This window comes from Pongo abelii, chromosome 3, assembly GCF_028885655.2.
Source record: "Pongo abelii isolate AG06213 chromosome 3, NHGRI_mPonAbe1-v2.0_pri, whole genome shotgun sequence".
NCBI classification, from domain to species: domain Eukaryota; kingdom Metazoa; phylum Chordata; class Mammalia; order Primates; family Hominidae; genus Pongo; species Pongo abelii.
In genome coordinates, this window is record NC_071988.2 from 1,860,723 (window position 1) to 1,884,866 (window position 24,144).

A 24,144-nucleotide genomic window follows, 5' to 3' on the forward strand; every position below is an offset into this window, starting at 1 on the left:
CGAGGGCCGCTCCTCCTCTCCAGCCCCCACTGCTCCCACAGTCCAGGCCTCTGACCAGCCCCTGGGACCTGGGACCTTCTTGACTGACTCCAGCCAGAGGGCAGTGCCCAGCAGAGGAGCCCGGCCAAGCCACCCACACCTCACAACATCAGGGTCTCAGGCTCCTCATGGGTCAGATTCTACTGCTCCTGGACAGCTGCAGGGTGACAAGACACAGACACCCATAATTCTGAAGGCTGACGAGGTGCAGCCACCACAGCTCAACTCACTGGGAGCTCATGGGGGCCAGACTCCTGACACTCCACTGGCCCCCAACTGAGCCTCCTGGGTAAACTCTCAAGCGCCAGCCAGCACTTGGGGGAGCTCCACTCTGCTGAGCACAGCGAAGGGGAAACAGAAAATCAGGGAAGGCTCCCTGGTGAGGTCACAGGGACTCAGATGTATCACAGCACCTTCTGGAAAAACACAGAGAAGTCTTTGGTGGCGCTGCCCTTGGCTGCCTTGTTCTTCAAGGCCATCTCCTCGATGGTGTCCTGGAGGAACTTGGCCAGCTCCAGCTTGACCCGAAGCTCCTTCTTCAGCCTCTCCTCCTGCAAGGGCAGAGAGGGCACTGCACTCCAGGCCCCGGCCTCTCCTGCCGGCAGCTAGACCCTGGGGCCTCCTGGAGGGTGGGCTCAGGAGTGCACTCCAACTGCTCAGATTGTGGTTCGGGCAAGGAAAACATCTCACGCCTGTGCCCGACCCCTACTCCCAGAAACATTTCACAAAACACTGACTCTCATCTAAGTGCAATACATTCTCAAACTCTTTTATTTCATGGTTTTAAAAAATACCTGTGTGGGCCGGGCACAGTGGCTCATGCCTGTAATCCCAGCATTTTGGGAGGCCAAGGTGGGTGGATCACCTGAGGTCAGGAGTTTGAGACCAGCCTGGCCAACACGGTGAAACCCCGTCTCTACTAAAAACACAAAAATTAGCCAGGCATGCACACCTGTAATCCCAGCTACTTGGGAGGCCGAGGCACAAGAATCGCTTGAACCCAGGAGGTGGAGGCTACAGAGAGCTGAGATTGCGCCACCGCACTCTCCAGCCTGGGCGACAGAGCGAAACTCCATCTCAAAACAAAACAAAACAAAACAAAAAAAACCAAACAAACTCGTGTGATTCCCTAAAGCAAGGGTCGGCACACTTTCCATAATGGGCTAGACAGGAAAGCGTTTGGCCTTCATGGGCTGTGTGGTCTAAAACAACTGCTTAACTCTGCTGGTGCCTCACAGACAAGACACGTGACTGGGCATCGCAGGTCCCCACAGGGCTCTACTAAGAACAGGCAGGGTCCTGATCTGGCCTGTGGGCTGCAGCTGGCTGACCCTGCCCTAGAAGGACCTCACGACTCCCCTACAGCACTGGCAGGGTTTTCTAGACCATGAACACTGGTCTAGAAAACGTGTATTTTAAAATACATTGGGCTGGAAGCAGTGGCTCACACCCATAATAACAACACTTTGGGAGGTCATGGCAAGAGGATTACTTGAGCCCAGGAGTTTGAGACCAGCCTGGGCAACATAGCAGATCTTGTCTATAAAAAACAAAAAAAAAATTAGTCAGGTGTGGTGGCTCAGCCTGTAGTCCCAGCTATTAGGGAGCTAAGATAAGAGGATCACTTGAGTCCAGGAACTTGAGGCTGCAGTGAGCCGTGATTGCACCACTGCACTCCAGCCTGGGTGACAGGCGAGACGTGTGTATGGTGGCCCACGCCTATAATCCCAGCTACTTGGGAGGCTGAGGCAGGAGACTCGCTTGAACCCAGGAGGCAGAGGTTGTATGCAGTGAGACAAGATCGCACAGCTGCACTCCAGCCTGGGTGACAGAGTGAGACCCTGTCTCAAAAATAAATAAATAAATAAATAAATAAATAAATAAAGATAAACAAATCCAAAAGCCAGCATCCACTAAATAATTATCGCACAGCACAAGGACGATATGAAGATACATAAAGTCTCAAAAATAGCATCTGAAAAGTCACAAACAAGGAAGCTATCACAATGAATTTCAGACTCATTCTAAAACAAGCAGTTGGGATGCTGCCCTTACCTTGAGTGACTGAGTCTCAAATGTGGATGGCAACATGTTGGGGAAGAGCTTCACAGCAACAGGCAGCAGAAACTCCATGAACGGCACCACCACGAACACAAGGAATGGCACCAGGCGGAAGAGGTCAGCGCAGATCCGGAGAAACTGGAAGGGGCGGAATCCATCAGAGGACAGCAGAGCACATGTGGGAACAGGGGCAAGGGGTGTGAGCATTTCTCCTATAATGGTTTATAGGCACAACCTCAGGCAGCGACTCACAGGACCCACTGAGGACTCTAAGTTCCAGAACCACTTAGCAGACCACTCCCGAAACCCACTTCTTTCTCAGGGTCCAAAGCAGGTACCAGCAGCCTCCAGAAAAGCAGGGTATGGTGCTGACACCAAGGGCCACTGGGTGCTCCTGGTGATCCAGTCCTCCAAGGACACCGGCCAGCACTATGGGCTCGGGGGCCAGCGAGGGCTGCAGGCTGAGGACTGGGCATTACCAGCGTGGTGGGGGTCATCAGGATGGGCTGAGCCACACCTTCTCTTGGAGGGTGCTCTATAAGGAGGGCTTCTCTTGTGTTTCCTAAGACTATACTACAAAGCAATCATTAGGAAAAAACCCAAGTATTTCATTGACATAAACTAGTACTTGATGCCATTAAAGAAACATCCAATTTGAAATAATCAGAAATCCCTCTGAAGCCTGAACAACTGCTGGAAAACAGCGCAGGTGATGCTGCCCCCGCTCAGTGCTGCTCACAGGGGTCCCTTGGCCAAGGTGTTCCATGTAGTTTCTACATTTCCTATGTTTCCACTGGCAACAAGTGAGCGTTCCCAGGGAGATGCCCTGAGAGCAGCAATGTCCTCGTCCTCATCAGCCTCTCCCCCGACCCCGCGCTCATTGAGCCAGCCTCCACTCTCATGGGCACAAAACAGGGGCTGCCTAACTCTCCTATCTTGTCATCTGTAGGAGGGGAGAACCCTGCCTTCCTGTACATTCATTTTTCTATTTTTTATCGCACTGGGCCCATGGACTCCTGTTATTTTTTGACTGATTTACAATTGACGGCTGTCTTTATTCCCAAACGGTGCCATATTTGGGCAAGACATATCCTTAAAGCTGGCACATGAGTTTTTTGATATGTCTCATTAATTTTTTTAGCAGTTCTACTGAGGTGTAATTTACATACCATAACATTCAACTATTTTAAATAAATTTGATGATTTTTGGTAAATTTATACACTGCAAAACCATCACTAAAATCCAAATTTACAAGTTTTTTTTTTTTTTTTTTTTTTTTGAGATGGCGTCTAGCTCTGTCACCCAGGCTGGAGTGCAATTGCACGATCTTGGGTCACTGTACCACCTCCCAGGTTCAAGCGATTCTCCTGCCTTGGCCTCCCGAGTAGCTGGGATTACAGACATGCGCCACCACGCCTAGTTAATTTTTTTTATATTTTTGGTAGAGACAGGGTTTCACTATGTTGGCCAGGCTGGTCTCAAACTCCTGACCTCAGGTGATCTGCAGCACTGGCCTCCCAAAGTGCTGGATTACAGGCGTGAGCCACCGCACCCAACCAAGGAAATAACTTCTTAAATATTTGTAAACACAAAAGCAGAACTACAAATCCCAACCTTTTAGAGCACACTTAAGTGCACAGGATTATCTTTTTTTTTTTATTTTTTATTTTTTTGAGATGGAGTCTCACTCTGTCTCCAGGATACAGTACAGTGGCGCGATCTCGGCTCACTGCAACCTCTGCCTCCCGAGTTCAAGTGATTCTCCTGCCTCAGCCTCCTGAGTAGTTGGGATTACATGTGCCCGCCACCACGACCGGCTAATTTTTGTATTTTTAGTAGAGACAGGGTTTCACTGTGTTGGCCAGGATGGTCTCGATCTCTTGACCTCGTGATCGGCCTGCCTCGGCCTCCCAAAGTTCTGGGATTACAGGCGTGAGCCACTGCGCCCGGCCAGGATTATCTTTAAAAAGGAAGGCTGGTGCCGGGTGCAATGGCTTTGGGAGGCTTCCCAGCACTTTGGGAGGCTGAGGCAGCGGGACTGCTTGAGGTCAGGAGTTTGAGACCAGCCTTGGCAATATAGTGAGACCCAGTCTCTACGAAAAATTTAAAAATTAGCCTGGCATGGCAGCGTGCGTCTGTGGTCCCAGCTATATGGGAGGCTGAGGTGGGAGGATCCCTTATGCTTGGGAGGGCTGAGGCTTTGGTTAGCCATGAGGGTGCAACTGCACTCCAGCCTGGGTGGGGGAGTGAGACCCTGTCTCAAAAATAAAAATAAGTAAATAAATAGTAGAGCCACAAAAACGTAATATAAACCCCAAGAGCTAGAAACCATGAGGTGTTCTTGGGAGGAAAGGATGGAGCGGACAGGAGATGAGGCTGCACCTGGGAGAGAGTGGACTCGATTCCCACACAGGGCTGCACTCTCTGAGGCCCATGGTGTCCCATGGCTCTCACAGAAGCAAACAATATCTGTGCTGAAGAAACTAGCTCACCACCTACATCACACAAGGTTTACCCCTCTGAAGTGAGAGTCCACCCCTTTTAAATTAAAAAATTAATTAAAAATAAACTAATTGAGCTTCTAGAGTTAAAAACATAGGCACTGAAAATAAAACCCTGGTGGCTGCATTAAACAAGATTACTTCAGCTGAAAACAGAATGAATAAAATAGAAAACATCTAGATTGCAGCCCTGAGACAAAGACAGAAAATGGAGAATCTTTTTAGAACCATGAAGGACAGCAGCAGCTGGTGCACCAGAGGACACACCAGGAGCCCTGAAAGCCTGGGCACTGGTGAGTGAGCAGGTTCTATGACAGATGGCAGATGCGGAACCTTGGGGTCAGGAGCATGGATCCCAAAAATAAAAATAAACTCACCCAGAGGGACACACGCAGCCCTCCAGACAGAACTTGAAGTAGTAAGACAGCAAGGGCCTGCACCTGCACCAGAGGTACAACTGTGCAGATGCAGACCCCTCCCAGGAAACAGCAGTGGGGAGCCAGTGAATGGCATCAAGAGGGTGAAGGCATCGAGAGTGGCTGGAGGTGTGTGCTGAAAACTGCTGGTGGGAGAGTCGAAACATGAGCAGACGGTGTTGCAATTCAATTCGGTGGTGAGGTGTGCCTTTCCATAGGTGTGGTGTTATGACAGGTATTGGTTCCTGGTTCAACTGCCCTTGTTACAGTCTTGTGATAATGTTAGGTGTGTCAGGCCTGGGCGGGGCGGGGGGTGGGGGGCAGTCCTCTGACCTCTCTACTCTCCTTTCACCTGCCCTAAGGCAGGTCACTAATCTTCCCAACTTCCTGACTATGGGTTTTAAGACCCTCCCTAAAGAGGGTTCCGCCCTATTCCCTGAGGGAAGGAATGCCCAAGAGGACTGGGTTCAAGGAGCTTCCAGAAAGCTGAACACGGTAGAGGTTCACTGGGGGTTGCGCCCTGGGAAGGATGGAAGCTCCATGCCCCTTCCCCATACATACCTTGCCTTATGGTCTCTTCACCTGTATCCTTTGCACTATGCTTTATAGTAAACTGATAAATTTAAGTGTTTCTCTAAGTTCTGTGAGCCGCTCCAGCAACTTAATCGAACCCAAAGGGGCCGGGGCGGGGGGCGTCACACCTCATATAGCCCATAAATACATATACCTACTATGTACCCACAAAAATAAACAAAACAATTTAAAAACAAAAAGAGGGCCAGGCACAGTGGCCCACGCCTATAATCCCAGCACTTTTCAAGGCCAAGGCAGGTAGATCACTTGAGGCCAGGAGTTCGAGAGCAGCCTGGCCAACATGGCGAAACCCCTCTCTACTAAAAATACAAACATTAGCTGGGTGTGATGGTGTATGCCTATAATCCCAGCTACTCAGGTGGCTGAGGCAGGAGAATCGCTTGAACCCAGGAGGCGGAGGTTGCAGTGAGCCGAGATTGTGCCACTGCACTCAGGCCTGGGCGACAGAGTGAGACTCTGTCTCAAAAAATAAAAATAAGGCCGGGCGCAGTGGCTCACGCCTGTAATCCCAGCACTTTGGGAGGCCGAGGCGGGCGGATCATGAGGTCAGGAGATCGAGACCATCCTGGCTAACATGGTGAAACTCCGTCTCTACTAAAAATACAAAAAATTAGCCGGGCAAGGTGGCGGGCACCTGTAGTCCCAGCTACTCGGGAGGCTGAGGCAGGAGAATGACCGTGAACCCCAGGGGGCGGAGCTTGCAGGGAGCCGAGATCGCGCCACTGCACTCCAGCCTGGGCGACAGCAAGACTCCGTCTCAAAAAAAAAAAAATAAATAAAATAAAAATAAAAATAAAAAATAAAAAAATAAAAACGAAGTGGGGGTGGTGGGAACCTAACTTGAAGCCAGTCTGTCAGACGTTCCGAGAGGCCTGGACTTGAGACTGGTAGGGGCATCTTGCGGACGGAGCCCTCACCCTGTGGGATCTGATGTTATCTCTGGGTAGACAGTATCAGAACTGAATCAGAGGACACCCAGCTGGTGTCTGCTGTGTGGTCTTCTATGTTGATGACTGTTGTGGTGGAGGGTAGAGGAAATACACAGGTAAACCGAGCTTTTCCTAGGCAATAGGTTTTACCGATTTTTATTCTCTACCAAACAGTAAGCAAGCACTAAAAATATTTTTCAAGCAATCTATAGAGTGAAAAGAATTTGGGCACGGCCCAGCACGGTGGCTCACACCTGTAATCCCAACACTTTAGGAGGCTGAGGTGGGAGGATCATTTAAGCCCAGGAGCTTGAGACCAGCCTGGGCAACAAAGTGAGACCCTGGATCTGTAAAAAACAATTAGCCAGGTGTGGTGGCACATGCCTCTGGTCCCAGACACTTGGGAGGCTGAGGCAGGAGGATCGCCCACGCCCAGGAAATTGCACCACTGCACTCCAGCCTGGGTGATAGAGCAAGAGCAGAAGAAAGGACTAGACACTCCCCATTACCTGCCTGCGCTCCCGGCGGGTGAGGGTGTGGCCATTGAGGATGCGCCAGAGCGTGCGTGCGGCGATCTTGGCGTCAATCCACAGCAGGCGGAAGCCGTGGTAGTAGTGCTTCAGCTCGTCCAGCACCCTCTGCCCCAGAGGCTTCTTCACCACCACCGCTGCGGGGGGGCTGTACACCGGGCCGCCTTCCTCCAGCTTCTTGTTCTTGTCCTTCAAGGACTTGAGGGACTTCTCTACTACCGAGTCATCGCGAACAGGGCGCGAAGAGTGCCAGCCACGCACAGGAAGGCACTGAGGTCCCACAGCCACAAAACCCACAGAGGTAGAGGTCCATGGCGCTCTCGACACCGTGCGAAGGCACTCGGGCCTCAGAGTCCAACAGCCAAGGTGATCGCCTCTGGAGGATGGGTACACAGGGTGGATGGGAGTGCAGCAGCCAAATGGAACATTCCTTGAAAAGGGAAGAGTGGAAAACAGTAGTAAGAGCCAGCACTAGCTTTTGACAGCTCAGCACCAAACACCAACAGCAGCAAAACCCACATGCCCTGTGCCATGCCATGTCACAACCACACACAATCCCACCTACTTCCTGATGTTTGCACTGTCCCCTGGGGAGCCCTTTGGAAGGGAGGCCAGGACAGTGTGCAGCCCCCTCAGCCCCACACCACGTCGGACAGCAGCATGGGCTCGCGATCCCCACAGAAGGGCAGGCAGGTCAGACACAAACACAATCAGCAAAGGCTGGATCCCTGGGTGGGTCTCCCAGGCCCACTCCCAGAGACTTGGGGAGGTAGGGTGCATTGCTTTGGCACTTCGTGGGTGAATGGAGTGCAGAGCAGAGACTTTCAACAAGTGACTTTCTGGAAAGACCCGTGGCTCTTGAACAAGTCCTGCAAATCAGTAAGGGTGCTCACTGACCTCAGACCTCTACACTAGCTGCCCACAGGCACCAGAGCAAAACAGCAAAATCCAAAGAATAAGGGCCAAGGCCCATCTCCTCCTCCTCTACCCACCTGCCCACTCTGTCCGGCACCAGCAGGCTCCGAGCCCAGAGCCTCACACCTGTCCCCCTGCCTGGACATCCCTAGCTCATGCCCTTGCTTCACTCAGACCTCCCCGACCACTCCACCGCTCTGGCCTCTCATCCACAGTGCTGCCTCCTAGCGGGTGCCCTGCTGACACCTGGCCATCTTAGAGACCAGGTGCACACTGTGTACAGCACATTTACTTTCTCCCAACTGGAATGTGGGCCAGCGAGGGCCAGAGAGCAGGCTCGAGGCCTCACAAGCAGCAGTGGGAGGCTGGCACTAACCAAGACCCATCTCGGTCCACGCTGCATCGGCCCTAGCAGCCCGCCTGTGCCATATCCACCCACAGAAAGGCCTTGAGGAGGCCACTGCAGCCTAAGCTTCTGCAGCATGGACCGTGCCTGGCCCAGAACCTATGGTTTGTGTGCAACACAGAGACCATCATCTGACCGCAGTGTGGTGCCACACCACCATTTACAGTCCCAAATTCCAACAGCTGACCTGCGCGAGGCCCTTTCAGGCTCACGATCTCCCGCGTGTCTCGCCTGGCACACTAGAAACTCCCCTGCTGATTGGACACAAACCCCCCTGGGTGGCCCGAGCTCCCCTAAAAGGCCATGTGTGTCGCATAACTTCACATCAGCTCCTCCTGCTTCCATCAGCTCTCTGTGCCTGGCCTGACGCCAGCAGCAAGGCCTGAGTTCTGGAGCAGACTGTTAGAGCTCAAATTCCAGCTCCACTACTCACTGCTGCGTGACCTTGACTGAGTAATTTAACATCTCTGTGCTTTGGGAGCATTCCTTGTGAATTCATGTGTTCACAGATACTAAGTACCAGGACGGTACCTGCAACACGAGAACACCCACCAACGACGTGGCTCCCGTGATGACCACCGCCTTGCAGCCTCGGAGAAGCCACCACTCAGGGCTGGAAGCCAGGCGGGGAACTCTGCGGACCCGCTGCTTGTTTCTCAGATGGGGATCCTGGAGGCCTGCAGGCACAGGCCTGCCTCGGCTTGCAGCCCAGAGAGGGCAGTGCGGCTGGGGCAGGGCACTGTCAGCCCAGGGCAGCTTAGAGCGAGCACACACCAGAATCAGAAGCCCGAGCAGCAGGGGCTCCACTCTGCACCAGTAACGGTCTGGGGACCTCCCCCAAGAACTCTCCCAGGCTCAAAATCTTCCCTCAATTACAGACATGCAAACCAAACACTGACCTCACAGAGAGGTTCTCAAGAATACGGGAAATAGACACGTGGAAGGTGCCTGGTGGACACCAAGGAGGCCTGGGAGGGGTGGGAAGGGGGACAGGCACCCCCCCTCGGTCACCTCCCCAATCCCTGTGAGGGCAGCTTCAGACTCTCTCCAGGCACTGGCCCAGCCCCAGCCACCATGTCTCTAGGTTCTCCCCAGCTCTGGGGTCACCTCTGAGCCAGGAAGAGGCCCCTGAATCCACGCGGTCTTGAGTCAAGGCGTGCCGAGGGCCAAGCCACACAGAATGCAGCAGAGCCCACGCAGGCTCAGACTGCCCCCTGGCCAGGCTGTGTTCCTTCTGTGAGGTGGGCTCACCTCCCGGTGTGGGTGATGACAGTGCCCACACATGGGAACACACCTCCTCCCTGCATCAAGCTGAATTACACAACTCCACAACCCTCAGTTAGCAAGGAAGATGGTGGCTTCCACAAGAAGGCACGATGCCAGCAGTCACGGGGTGTCGACAGGCAAAGACTAAGACTCGGAAAAACAGACCAGGCAGAGAAGCACACGGCAGACTCAGTGAAGGCAGGGAGCCATCCAGAGTTGGGCACACCTGCAGGGGCCTGGTCCTCACCACAGTAACATCCCCCAGCAAATCCCATCAGCATTCACGCTAAGTACAGATTTACAAATAAAAATAGCCTTACATCAGCTGAGGTTTCCCCACTGAGTGAGATTCAAGTTTGCTGGGTCTCACAACTGCTATCTTACAGTTTGCTTAGCCAAAGTCTGGGTGCTGCTTCTCTGCCTTTGTTTCTATGAGAAAGAAGGCTGCAAGCTGCTACATAATGTCCACGATGTTCTCTTGGATCAAAAATACTCAGGCAGGGCGCAGTGGCTCACATCTGTAATCCCAGCGCTTTGGGAGGCCAACGTGGGTGGATCACTTGAGGCTGGGAGTTCAAGACCAGCCTGGCCAACATAGTGAAACCCTGTCTCTACTAAAACTACAAAAATTAGCAGGGCGTGGTGGCACACACCTGTAATTTCAGCTGCTTGGAGGACTGAGGCATGAGAACTGCTTGAAGCCGGGAGGTGGAGGCTGCAAGGAGGCAGAGACTACAGTGAGCCGAGATCATGCCACTGCACTCCAGCCTAGGTAACAGAGTGAGATTCTTAAAAAAAAAAAAAATGCTCTATCAGCTGGGCACCATGGCTCACACCTGTAATCCCAGCACTACACGAGGCCAAGGCAGGAGCGCTGCTCAAGTCCAGGAGTTCAACGCCAGCCTGGGCAACATAGTGAGACCCTGTCTCTACAGAAAAAAAAAAAAAAAAAAAAAGGCTGGGCACGGTGGCTCGCGCCTGTAATCCTAGCACTTTGAGAGGCCGAGGTGGGCAGATCACGAGGTCAGGAGTTTGAGACCAGCCTGGCCAATATGGTGAAACGCCATCTTTACTAAAAATACAAAAATTAGCCGGGCGTGGTGGCACACGCCTATCATCTCAGCTACTCGGGAGGCTGAGGCAGGAGAACTGCTTGAACTTGGGAGGCGGAGGTTGCAGTGAGCCGAGATTGTGCCACTACACCCCAGCCTGGGCGATAGAGTGAAACTCTGTCCCCCGCACCCCCCAAAAAAAATGATCCACCTACTCACCCTCAGAGATCTGGGCCATTTCATCTGAGGATTACCTGCATCTGTAAAATAACTGTTTACAGAAACTAATGTAAATGGTTACCATTTATAGCTACTTATCTGGTGACTACAAGGCTCACACATGTAATCCCAGCACTTTGGGAGGCTGAGGTAGGTGGATCACCTGAGGTAGGTGGATCACCTGAGGTCAGGAGTTCGAGATGCGCCTGGCCAATGTGGTGAAAACTTTGTATTTTTGTACTAAAAATGCAAAGGTGTTTATATTGTGTGACCAAATAGAAAGTAAAACTTTTTGGTTGCTGAAACATTACCACCATCCATAATTCTTTTTTCTTTGAGACACAGTTTTGCTCTGTCATCCAGGCTGGAGTGCAGCGGCACAATCTGGGCTCACTGCAACCTCCACCTTCCAGGTTCACGAAGTTCTCCTGCCTCAGCCACCAAGTAGCTGGGATTATAGGCATGCGCCACCACACCCAGGTAATTTTTGTATTTTTAGTAGAGACGAAGTTTCGCCACGTTGGCCAGGCTGGTCTCGAACTCCTAACCTCAAGTGATCTGCCCGCCTCAGATTACAGGCATGAGATTACAGGCATGAGCCGCTGCACCTTGCCTCATCCATAATTATTTTATATATATATATTTTTGAGACACACTCTCCCTCAGTTGCCCAGGCTGGAGTGCAGTGGTGTGATCCTGGCTCACTGCAACCTCCACCTCCTGGGTTCAAGTGATTCTCCTGCCTCAGCCTCCCAAGTACCTGGGATTACAGGTGCGCACCATCACACCCAGTTATTTTTGTATTTTTAGTAGAGACGGGGTTTCACCATGTTGGCCAGGCTGGTCTTGAACTTCTGGCCTCAAGTGATCTGCCCACCTCAACTTCCCAAAGTGCTGGGATTAGAGACGTAAGCCACTGTGCCTGGCCTCATCCATAATTCTTGATAAGTAAACAAGTCCATCAAAACAGCTGTACAGTCCTCATTGTTTAAATTTTTAAGTAGATGTTCAAAATTGGGAACTTTAAAAAAAGTTACATGAATACAGTACAGCTTTTATGTTTTGTTGTTAGCCCAGGCTGGAGTACAGTGGCGCCATCTCGGCTCACTGCAACTGCCACCTCCCGGGTCCCAGTTCAAGCAATTCTCCTGCCTCAACCTCCTGGGTAGATGGGATTACAAGAACATACCACCATGCCCAGCTGATTTTTGTATTTTTATTAGAGATGGGGTTTCACCATGTTGGCTAGGCTGGTCTTGAACTCCTGACCTCGTGATCTGCCCGACTCAGCCTCCAAAAGTGTTGGGATTACAGGTATGAGCCACGTGCCTGGCCAGCTTTTATGTTTTAGTATGAAATTTAAATGCTAAAAAGTTGCTCGACAAATTCAACATCCATTCCTAATAAAAAGAGTAACAGACAGAACAAAGATTACTTAAACCCAAAAGCTAACATCATATGTCACAAACACTAGATCCTGTATTTTCTGCTATTGTGATACCCCATGACTGACTATAGCTGTTCTGACACAGATCTGGCTACTGAGCTAAGAAATGAAACCACCTCAGAAGCAGAAGCCCTGGGAAAGAAGAGGCAGATGATTACTATGTAGTAAGATTATAGCCATAAACTAAACCTGGGCTGCTACAAGAGCTGAACAAGTAACAGGAAAGGGGCCAGATACAAGAAAATTGTACAACTTAGCAACTTACGGGACAGCAATAATCACTTAGAAAAGATAATGAAAGAAATAATGAAAATAATAAACATCTGGGAATTATCTAAAATGCAATGCATGTGGCCTATACAAAGAAAATAGGCCGGGTGCAGTGGCTCACGCCTGTAATCCCAGCACTTTGGGAGGCCAAAGGCAGGAGGACTGCTTGAGTCCAGGAGTTCAAGACCAGCCTGGACAACATAGTGAAACTCCGTCTCTACAAAAAATGCCAAAAAGAAAAAAAATTTAGCAAGGTATGGTGGTACATGCCTGTAGTCCCAGCTACTCAGGAGGCTAAGGTGGGAGAATGGCTTGAGCCTGGGAGATCAAAGCTGCAGTGAGCCATGATTTCACCACTGCACTCTAGCCTGGGCAATAAACGGAATGAGATCCTGTCTCAAAAAAAAAAAAAAAAAAAAAAAAAAGTAATATTCCTTCTCAACTGGTTTGATGGGTTTAATGACACTTCAGTTACAATCCCAAAAAGACTGTTTTAGAAGTGAAATGGTTCAGCTCATCTAGAAGGAAGGTCCAGACTGACGAGGTTTGGGGGAACTGGTCCCCAGGGAGGAACACCTGCTGGAGAACTCACTAAAGAAAATAATGGGAGCAGCTAGGCATGGTGGCTCACACCTGTAATCCCAGCACTTTGGGAGGCTGAGGTAGGTGGATCACCTGAGGTCAGGAGTTCTAGATGAGCCTGGCCAATGTGGTGAAAATTTTGTATTTTTGTACTAAAAATGCAAAAATTAGCTGAGTTTGGTGGTGGCACCGCTAATCCCAGCTACTAGGGAGGCAGGAGAATCGCTAGAACCCAGGAGGCAGAGGTTGCAGTGAGCCGAAATCACACCACTGCATTCCAGCTTGGCAACAGCGTGAGACTCTGTCTCAAAAAAAAAGAAAATGCAACCTTAAGCAAAAAGACATAAGAAAACCTATTTTTTTTCTCATCCAAAGTCATAATAAAACGTTATTTGTGGACCTTAAAGTTGCAGTTTCTGCCGGGCATGGTGGCTCACACCTATAATCCCAGCACTTTGGGAGGCTAAGGCGGGCAGATCACGGGAGGTCAGGAGTTCAAGACCAGCCTGGCCAACATGGTGAAACCCCGTCTCTAATAAAAATATGAAAATTAGCCAGGTGCAGTGGGGCATGCCTGTAATCCCAGCTACTCAGGAGGTTGAAGCAGGAGAATCACTTGAACCTGGGAGGCAGAGGTTGCAGTGAGCCAAGCATGTGCCACACTGCACTCCAGTCTAGGTGACAGAGCGAGACTCTTGTCTCAAAAAAAAAAAAAAAAAAAGTTGCAGTTTCCAAGAACCTACAGACATTAAATGAGACTTGCTGTACATCAAAATACTGACACTGGGCACTTTGAGGGCACAGTGGCCAGTGCCCACTCCAACTGGGAGTCCAACAATTAAATTCCATTTAATTCCTGTTAGGGGACAGGAAGGCTTCTGTCCCCAGCTCTCCAAGTGCAACTGGGCACTGAGGTTAGGAATGTTTCTATACTGCCTATAGATTCACTGAGGCATGTGACAATCATTTTCAAAATAGAAAGATAAAGGTTTAAAAGAAACAAAGAACAGGAAAGTAGGATACACTGTTGCCCTCAAAAATCAAGAGTCACTCGTGACTCTCCACCATTTTCAAACCCTGGTTTCAAACAGACAGGTGCAGAGTGATACTGATTACTCACAGGCAGCTCCTCAACCCCAGGGTGTTGGCACAGCTGAGATGAGCCGGATCCCCCGGACTACCTATAACAGGAACAGGGGAAAATAAATAAGCAGTAAATCAGGGATTTATACTGATACCTTTTTTTGGTGTTGGTTTTTGGAGTTTTGCTCTTGCGCCCAGGCTAGAGCACAATGGCGTGATCTCGGCTCACTGCAACCTCCACGTCCTGGGTTTAATCCTCCTGCCTCAGCCTCCTGAGTAGCTGGAATTACAGGTGCCCACCACCATGCCCAGCTAACTTTTTTTTTTTTTTTAGTAGAGACAGGGTTTCACCATGTTGGCCAGGCTGGTCTCGAACTGCTGACCTCAGGTGATCTGCCTGCCTTGGCCTCCCAAAGTGCTGGGATTACAGGCATGAGCCACCGTGCCCAGCCTTTTGTTCATTTTTATTTATTTATTTGACTTTGCCCAGGCTGGAATGCAGTGGTACAGTTCAATGCAGCCTTGAACTCCTGGGCTCAAGGGATCCTTTTGCCTCAACCTCCCAAGTAGCTAGGACTACAGGTGTGCACCATCATGCCAGGCTAATTTTTGTAAAGACGGGGTTTCGTTTTGTTGCCTAGGCTGGTCTCCAACTTTTGGCCTCAAGTGACCCTCCTGCATTGGTCTCCCAAAGTGTTGGGATTACAGGCGTGAGCCACCACGCCCAGCCTGAAACCTTTTTTTTAAGTCTGAAAGAAGGCGGGGCGCCGTAGCTCACGCCTGTAATCCCAGCACTTTGGGAGGCAAAGGCGGGTGGATCACCTGAGGCCAGGAGTTCAAGACCAGCTTGACCAGCGGTGAAACCTCATCCCTACTAAAAATACAAAATTAGCCGGGTATGGTGGCGCATGCTTGTAATCCCAGCTACTTGGGAGGCTGAGTCAGGAGAATCGCTTGAACCTGGGAGGCAAAGGTTGCAGTGAGCTGAGATTGCACCATTGCACTCCAGCCTGGGCAACAAGAGTGAAACTCCATCTCAAAAAGAAAAAAATAAAGTCTGAAAGAGTACAGATCTCTTTTGTAGAAACCTCTGTAAGTTTCTGGAAGCCAGTTCTGAGTGTTGGAAGGTTTCAGAACATTGCTAAGTGAAGGGTCTGCCCCAGTTAGGAAAATAGTATCTCAAAGTAGTCCTAAAGAAAGATGGGGAGCCTCAAGTAGATCCTGACTCCAGACACCCTAAGAGGGAAGCCAAGCAGGCCAGCCCTAGGGAGGGAGCACTCCTACCGGTGGCACCATCCCCACTCACTTCAGCTGGCTCTGGTGGAAACATGACCTCTATGCAGACAGCCCTATAGAGCAAGCAATGATCCCAAGGGGCAAGAGCTGTAAGAATTACTAGAACTGGACCGGGCGCAGTGGCTCACGCCTGTAATCCCAGCACAGAGGTGAACCCGGGAGGCGGAGCTTGCAGTGAGCTGAGATCGCACCACTGCACTCCAGCCTGGGCGACAGAGCAAGACTCTGTCTCAAAAAAAAAAAAAAAAAAAAAAAAATTACTAGAACCACAGGCCGAGCACGGTGGCTCATGCCTGTAATCCCAGCACTTTGGGAGGCCGAGGTGGGTGGATCACCTGAGGTCAGGAGTTCAAGACCAGCTTGGCCCACATGGTGAAACCCCATCTCCACAAAAATAAAAAAAAAATTAGCCGGTCATGATGGCAGGTGCCTGTAATCCCAGCTACTGGGGAGGCTGAGGCAGGATAATCACCTGAACCCGGGAGGCAGAGGTTGCAGTGAGCTGAGATTGAGCCATTGCACTCAAAAAAAAAAAAAAGAATTAGAAGAACCACAAAAACACCAAGAGTAAGCCATTTCTTGTATAAACAACAGTGATAAGTGTACAGCACATTTTTAGGATTTTAACATGTTTTTGATACTTTCCCTAACTTGCTCTAGTTCCTATAAGCATAAAGTCAGAGTTCATTCACACTACTGACATTCAGAGCCCATTGTGATCAAACTTCATGCTGGGAACAAGACAGGAATAGGAGCAGCAGGGCCAGAGGCACCAGCCCCTGCCAGGCCAGGCTGTGCAGAGGCTAGGCGGTGCCAGGAGCCAGCAGGTAGCACCCTGAGATGCCCAGTGGCCTTGAACCTCCAGGCAGTGGGGTTGCAATGAATCCTCAGCCAGGGAGCAGCAAGTGCAGCTTTAAGATGGGGGGAGCTCACTCCAGCCGGCAACGAGAGTCACCGTGAGAGGAGGGACAAGACGGGGAGGGCAGGCACTGACCCTGCTCCTAGCGGACCCACATGTCACTTCACCTCATTTAACAGGAGGCAACTCTCATGCTTCTGTGGGGAAGGAAATTCCTATCACGTGCCACATTTAGGGCTTGTAACAGTCTGGTCTGTAAATTGGGAGCTGGGTAAAGGGGAAAATGTTAGCTATGTTCTCATACACATCAAGTTACATTTTAAGTTAAAATTTAAAAGCACAGTGCAAGTAAGCATGCCAAGACCCTTGTCACTCCAGCTGAGACTAGCTTTGGCCCCCCACCTTTCTCCACATGAAGAGGGCCCAGCGCAGTCTCCGCTACCCTCCCCACACCATGGCACCCTCAGCCCCTCCACCCCTGCCCTGGCCAGCTCCTGTGCCTCAAAGGCTCAGCCTAGCAAGCAGGCAGGCTGGCAGGCCTCCCAGAGCTCCCTGATCTGCCCCCCAGTGACTCTACCTTCTCTCTAACACCGCCTGTCCCACTGGCTCCCTTACTAGGCTCTCCCCAAAACCTGTTCTGATGGCTTCTGTCCCCAGCTCTCCAAGGAACCCCCAGTCAAGGCCGTCCAGGGTGATGGGGATCATTGCTCCATGTCCCTCACGAGCACAGGTGTCATCTGTGGCCAGGCCCTGCTGGTAGCCCTTCTGTTCTTTTTTCCAACACCAACGAATTCTCCAACTGGGAGTCCAACAATTTAATTCCATACTGACACTACCCAGAGTTAGTGCAGACCCCACAGGGTACGGGCTCAGTCCCACAAGACTGCCCCCACTCCATGTGCCCAGGCTACCCAACTTCAGCTGACTACAAATTTGAGGGTTCCCATGACCGCCTTGGTTTTGATAATTCACAAGAATGACTCAGATGTCAGCAATGGGCTCTACTTACTATCACAGTTTATTATAAAGGGTACCTAGGAACAACCAGACACCAAGGGCAGGGAGGTCCTGAGCACAGGTTCCTTCACCTTGTGGAGCCGGGTGGACACCAATGGGAAGCCTCACCAGCCTCCTCACCCAGAAGTTCTCATCAAAGCTTCATGATTGATTACAGTATTGGCCCACTGGCCATGGGGACTGAACTAAATCTCCAAACCCTCTCCCCTCCCTGGAAGGGGCAGGAAGTTCCCACCCTCTAATCACAGCATGGCCAGCACCTCAATCTATCTAAGGGCCTCCCTGGAGTCACCGCATCAGCATAAACTCCGGTGCAGTGATAATGAATGACAGAAGACACTCCCAAACTCACGCCTGTAACCCTAGCACTTTGGGAGGCCACGGCGGGTGGATCGCTGTTGAGCTCAGGAGTTAAGCCTGGGCAACAGAGACCCTGTCTACAAAAAATTTAAAAAATCAGCTGGCAAGAGGATCGCTTAGAGGCTGCAGTGAGCCATGATCAAGCTACTGCACTCCAGCCTGGGTGACAGAGCAAGACCCTGTCTCAAAATACAAACAAACGAAAAAAGACACTCCCATCATTCAGGAAACTTCCAGGGTTTTCAGCCCTCAGTGCTGGTGCCAGGATCAGGTCAAAGAACAAACACACCTTTCTTCACCGGGCTTCACCCTTGCCACTCCTGGGAGATCCTGCCTACCTGACCTCCACCTCCTCCCCCGGCAATCTCTTCCCTGACTTGAATACACACGCCCCACAGGTCTGACGGGCGCGGCACAGTCCACACCTCCAAGAACTCTCAACTCGCCCCCTACCCCATTCTGCTCCTCCCCAGTTTCAACAAATGGCATTGTTGTCCCCAGGCGGCTCAGGCCAGAGGTCACCTCTCCCACACAGCCCTTAGAGTCAACCCTGCTTCTACTCATAAAGCAACTTCCTCCCAAAGAGGACAATATGGAGAGGTGGGAGAAGAGTCACTGGACAGTGAAAAACCTGACAAACACCACTTCAGCCTACTAATCAAGGTCAACATCAACAGTGACAAATCATTCGGACAGCATGGAGCCTTGACGTGATGTGATGAGGATGCTTCACCTCTGTGGTCTTCCTCCCGAAAAACCATCTTTCCCAGCTTAATTATGAGGAAACATCAAGAAATACCAGTAGAGCAGCACCCTACACTCCACCTGGGCAGTACTCTTCAAAGCTGTCAAGGTCACTGCAGGCAAGGAAAGCCTGAGAGGCAATCAAGAAGGGTGGTGCAGATGGGTCCTGGGACAGAAAAAGGACCTCAGAATGAAGAATGGGAGAGTAAAGAAAATCTGAATATGTTATGGACTTTAGTGAACAGTAACAGATCAATGTCAGTTCATTAACTGTGACAATGAACCCTACTCATCTAAGATGTTAATAGCAGGGGCCTGCAGCACTCCACTTGGTGTATCACTCGTAAGTTCAGGGACCTCCTCCACAGTCCAGCCCTGGGTCTCGCTGGCTTTGAAATCCCTACTGTTCCTACAGCAGACCTGCCAGTGTCCCTGTCACAAAGCGCAGTAGTAACTACAGAAGACATTTGTGTTCCTGAAATGACAGAATCACACATGAAAAGCTAATTATTATTATTAATCAAAAATATACTACATAAGCACGAAGTGGCAAAAGTACTTTTATCACCATCAAGAGGTCCAGAGAGAGCTCTAACATCTAACACAGCAACTGGAAAGACCAAATGCTGAGCTCCACCTTCAGACTGTGCAGCTGCACCATTCAACATCCTCTTACCACTCCAAAAGTTTCAGTGGCTAACCAGCCATTATTGTCAAAAATTACAAGAATTGGCCAGGCGCGGTGGCTCAGGCCTGTAATCCCAGCACTTTGGGAGGCTGAGGTGGGTGGATCACGAGGTCAGCAGTTCAAGACCGGCCTGACCAACATGGTAAAACCCCATCTCTACTAAAAATACAAAAATTAGCCAGGCATGAGGGTGTGCGCCTGTAATCCCAGCTACTCAGGAGGCTGAGGCAGGAGAATCACTTGAACCTGGAAGGCAGAGGTTGCAGTGAGCCGAGATCATGCCACTGCACTCCAGCCTGGGTGACAGAGCAAGACTCCATTTCAAAAAAAAAAAAAAAAAAAAATTACAAGAATTGGGGGCCAGGCGCGGTGGCTCACGCCTGTAATCCCAGCACTTTGGGAGGCCGAGGTGGGTGGATCACCTGAGGTCAGGAGTTCGAGACCCGCCTGGCCAAGATGGAGAAAACAGTCTCTAGTAAAAATACAAAAATTAGCCAGTCGTGGTGGCGGGTGCCTATAATTCCAGCAACTCGGCAGGCTGAGGTAAGAGAATCACTTGAACCCAGGAGGTGGAGGTTGCAGTTAGCCAAGATCACACCACTGCACTCTAGCCTGAGCAACAGATTGAAACTCTGTCTCTAAAAAAAAAAAAAAAAAAAAAAAAAAAATACAAGAATTGGGAGGATACATTCAGGGCAACTTCAATCTATCTCTCTGGGGGTGGGGAACAGAGACAAGAATTGAAGCTGGGTGCCTGGGCATGGTGGCTCCTGTAATCCCAGCACTTTGAGAGGCCAAAGCAGGAGGATCAGTTGAGCCTTGGAGTTCAAGACCAGGCTGGACAACATATCAAGACCCTGTCTCTACAAAAAAATTACAAAAAAAAAAAAATTAGCTGGGTGTTGTGTGGCACAACTAACAACTTGGGAGGCTGAGGCAGAAGGATAGCTTGAGCCCAGGAGTTTGAGGTGCAGTGAGTATGATCGCACCACTGCAGTAATTATTTTACTTGAGTCCCTCTTAGCGTTTTGCTTATTCCAATTTTACAAATAAGGACATAAACTCAGATAAGTTGGTTAATCAGAGAGAGAGAGGAGGTGGGCACACCCTGGGACAGCATTCACTCCAGACAGCACCTTAGGCTAGGGGGGCTAAGGCCACGCACCCTGAGGACCCTCAGCGGCTCCGGAGTCCCCGTGTTCCCTGGGTGCAGGTCTCGGCCTAATCACACCACAGGGGTTTCTAGGTGCTGGCATCACCTTATCAGTGACGGACCAGGAAGGCTCCTGCAGCCCAGCAGGTCCTGCTCACCGGTGTCTGCCCTGCCCACCCAGTCTCGTCTCCGGGACCCCAAACGTGACCAAAGGGCACGGCCGTCCTCGTGCGTGGACGACACGTTCCACCAAGCTTACTCGCGCAGGGCGCGCCAGGGCTTCCCAGCCCTTCAGAATTTTCCCAAGCCTGTCTCGGAGGCAGTGACCCGCGGGGACCCGGCCGCCTAAGGTCACAACACGAGGCAGAGGCCCAGCGGCTCCGCCCGGCGCTGGCGGCCCAGCCCGCGACGAGACCCGGGGCCCCACGGGCCCGTCCGGAGGCCGGGACCACCGGGCCCCCCGCATCGCCGTGACAACCAGCCCGAACCCGCGGGTAGTCCGCGCTCCCGACCCACCAGCCGGGAGCCGGCCCCGCCCTGGGGCGCCCACCGCTTACCCCGCGGGACGGTGACCCGAGGCGGCGGCGGGAGACGGGCCGGCGCCCGGCCGCGGCAGCTCCTCAGTAAGATGGACGCCATGTGCTCGGGCGCGGCGGCCGCTCCGGCCTCCTGCGCTGCCTCCTTCTCCTCCGCGGCGGCCGCGGCTCTTCGCCGTCCCGGCGGCGCCTCAGATCCGGCCCGCGCGGACTGCTGACAGCGGCGGCTGGCCTCGGGCGGGAGGCGCTCTGCTCAAGGACCCGGCACCAGCGGCGGCCTGGTCCCGGCACAGACGTCCGGAGGCGCGGGGCGGGGCGGCCAGGCCGCGGCTCCCATTGGGCCCTTCAGCGCCCGCCGCTGGCCAGGTGAGGGGCGGACCGCGCCACCGCGGACTACCGGTTCCGGCGTGCACCGGGAAGGCCTGCACTCTGGGGCGCGGACTACCGATCCCGGCGTGCACCGGAGCGGCGGACTACCCTGAGGCGCGGACTACCGGTCCCGGCGTGCACCGGGGCGGCTGTTTCCCGGGGCTCTCCGCATCCTGGTTCCCGTCGCACAGTGGACGCCGGGGCTCGCAGCGTGGCGGCCGCAGGAGCTGAGGGAGTCGGCCGCGCTTGCGCGGGGATTGTCTTTTCGTCTCCGGGCGGCGGCAGCAGCGGGTGTGTCCGGAACTTTTCTGGGACTAAGTCCTGCTCCCACGAGTAGAAAACGGCTCCTGGGAGCTTGGGGCTCCAAGGGCAAGTCAGGGGACGCTGGGGATGGAGGGGCGCCCTCGTCGCCCTCGGCCGCGGTCCCTCGCCGGCCTCCCCTGCTCTGTGGCTCTGCCCTCGGCGGTCTGCACTCTGGCGCCCGCAGCCCTGAGTGCCTCTTCCCTGCGTACCGGGCGGCGCTCCCCAGATACGGCGCTGCTCGGCGTCGGGGGTCCCGGTCACCACTGGGGGGGACAGGAGCGCAGGGTCCCGCCCTGAAGGACAGGGCCATGCCAGCCCCTGGAGGCGAGGGCACTAGGCTGGGTGGCGGCGCAGCCAGCATAGCACCCTCCATCCCGGCACACCGCGTCCTCCCGTCTGAGCGGGAGGGGTGGATATGGGTCCTGCGTGGGCGCGGGGGGACCCCTCGTTTCGCTCTGGCCTAAGCAGCCCCTGGGGTCCCGCGCGCCGCAAGAGCGCCAGGTTTCCTAACCTGGGCCATACCCTGTCCGCTCCACTTCCCAGTCCGAGAAGGAACAGCCAAAGCCCAGGACGCCAAGCACCTGGCTCGGAGTCTCCAGAATTCCCGCCAGAGCTGGGCTGGGCTCGCGGACCGCTCATGCGCCGTCTCCCAGGAGCCTCCCCCGAGCCCAGTTTAACAGCCAGCCCTGACCAGTCCAGGGGAGAGAGACCGTGCAGCCTCCTAGCAGACCGTGACCTCTGAGCTCCACCATCCCCTTCCTTCCCTAAGATGAGGATCCCTGAGTTGGGGCAGAGAAAGCAGGCAGGGAGAAATATGGGGACCTGCGGCACTGGGGGCCCAGCTGGTGGAGATCTCCAGCTAGGAGATCCCCAGCACAGCACTTGCCCTGCCCTCTGTCTTCAGGGATGTAACCTGCCTCCTTCTGCTTCTCCGCGGCACCACAGGGCACCGCCTGGGGAGGGTCTTGTAGTGCACACTCAGCATCTCTGTTCCCTGGAGCGCATGGGGTGTGAAACATCTGATGCCATCCAGCTCCCCAGTCTTGAGAGGCTGGTTGAATGGCACATCTCCCTAGGAGGCTGCCTCCCCAGGGTCCCCTCTGCCCCTGCTGTCCATGCAGTCGGTCCTCACCCATCAGGACCTGGGTGGGTAGCCTGCTTGCCTGGGTGGTTTTCCCCAGCAGGAACTGCCAGGTACTGGGACTGGATGGGCTTGGATTCCCCATCTCAGGTGGCAGAGGAGGGCATTGTTTAGTGCAGGGCACTTTGAAGCCGTCTGTAAGTCCCTGTGTCCACACCGGTCAGTGGGCACTGCAGACATCAAATGCAGACTGAGTTTTAGCACAACTAGGCCTGAACCTAGGCCTGTGCTGCCAACAGACATGAAGGGGCCCCTTTTCCACCCATCCCCCAAGAGGCAAGAGGGGGATAGAGAAGGATAGTCCTTGTCCCCACCCAGGGTCGGACCTGAGCTGGACAGGACAGTTGGTCAGAGTCAGAAAGAACTGGACTTTTTATGGCCCAGCTGTAGGACACTGTCCTAGTCCTGGTCTGGACATTGGTTCTGAGCACCAGATGATCCTGCCCGATGCTGGCTGGGGAGGGTGACCCCGGGGAGGGTGCAAGAAACAGTGCTCCTCCAGTTAATGCTGTGGGATCCCAGGTGTCCCGGCAAGGCCAGGTAGGAGGTGGTGACTGCCCCATCTGTGCTAGTGCCTGTTTACAGGACTTTGAATGACACTGGAAGAGGGGGGAAGCCCTCCCCGCAGCCTCCAACCTGCCCAAAGTGCTGGGTGTGAGGAAATGTGGAACACTCCCTCGCCTGCAGTTGGGATGACCTACCATCTCTGGACCAGGACAAGGAAAGCCTGGCAGCGGAGAGCCAACAGAAGGACTGACACAGGCAGGTGCTGTCTGCGATGCTCGTGCAGCCCAGGCAGGGTGGGATCTTAGATAAATTTTCAACAATTAAAATAGCTGTGGTCAGGCGCAGTGACTCACACCTGTAATCCCAGCACTTTGGGAGGCTGAGGCGGGCTGATCACATGGTTAGGAGATCGAGACCAGCCTGGCCAACATGGTGAAACCCTGTCTACTAAAAATACAAAAATTAGCTGGGCATTATGGTGCATGCCCGTAATCCCAGCTACCCGGGAGGCTGAGGGAGGAGAATTGCTTGAACCAGGGAGTGAGAGGTTACAGTGAGCCAAGATTGTGCCACTGTACTTCAGCCTGGTGACAGAGCAAGACTGTCTCAAAAAAAAAATAGGTCAAAAGAAATAAGTAGAAATCTGGCATCCAGCCAGCTGACTGTGTAACCTTAAGGCTGGAATGAGGCCTTCCAGTCCCGCATCTCCATATGCAGCAGAACAAGGACACAGAACCATGGCGCAGTGGTTTAATAGCAAGCACTGTTTTTAGCCTTTTTCTCTTCTCCTTTTTTTTTTTTTTTTTTTTGGTTGGGGAAACCTCCTTTTCCTTCTCCCTATGTTCCTCACAAATCACACA

The 24,144-nt window shown here is 52.6% G+C and overlaps 1 protein-coding gene across 3 annotated transcripts in view; it reads right to left on the reverse strand.

Annotated features, from left to right (window-relative positions):
- LETM1 (leucine zipper and EF-hand containing transmembrane protein 1) overlaps nucleotides 1-23,886 on the reverse strand; it is a 43,103-nt gene extending 19,217 nt beyond the window's left edge. For 2 of the 3 annotated variants that reach the window (XM_009239732.3, XM_002814507.5), the window contains exons 1-5: nucleotides 20,986-23,886; nucleotides 14,349-14,409; nucleotides 7,051-7,501; nucleotides 2,095-2,238; nucleotides 453-590 (exon numbers count right to left, since the gene is read on the reverse strand). In XM_009239732.3, the coding sequence (XP_009238007.1) occupies nucleotides 453-590; nucleotides 2,095-2,238; nucleotides 7,051-7,501; nucleotides 14,349-14,409; nucleotides 20,986-21,067 (876 nt within the window). In that variant the 5' untranslated portion in view covers nucleotides 21,068-23,886. The remainder of the gene's footprint in view (nucleotides 1-452; nucleotides 591-2,094; nucleotides 2,239-7,050; nucleotides 7,502-14,348; nucleotides 14,410-20,985) is intronic. The other variant, XM_063723275.1, reaches the window with a different exon arrangement.
- Nucleotides 23,887-24,144: the final 258 nt, after the last annotated feature.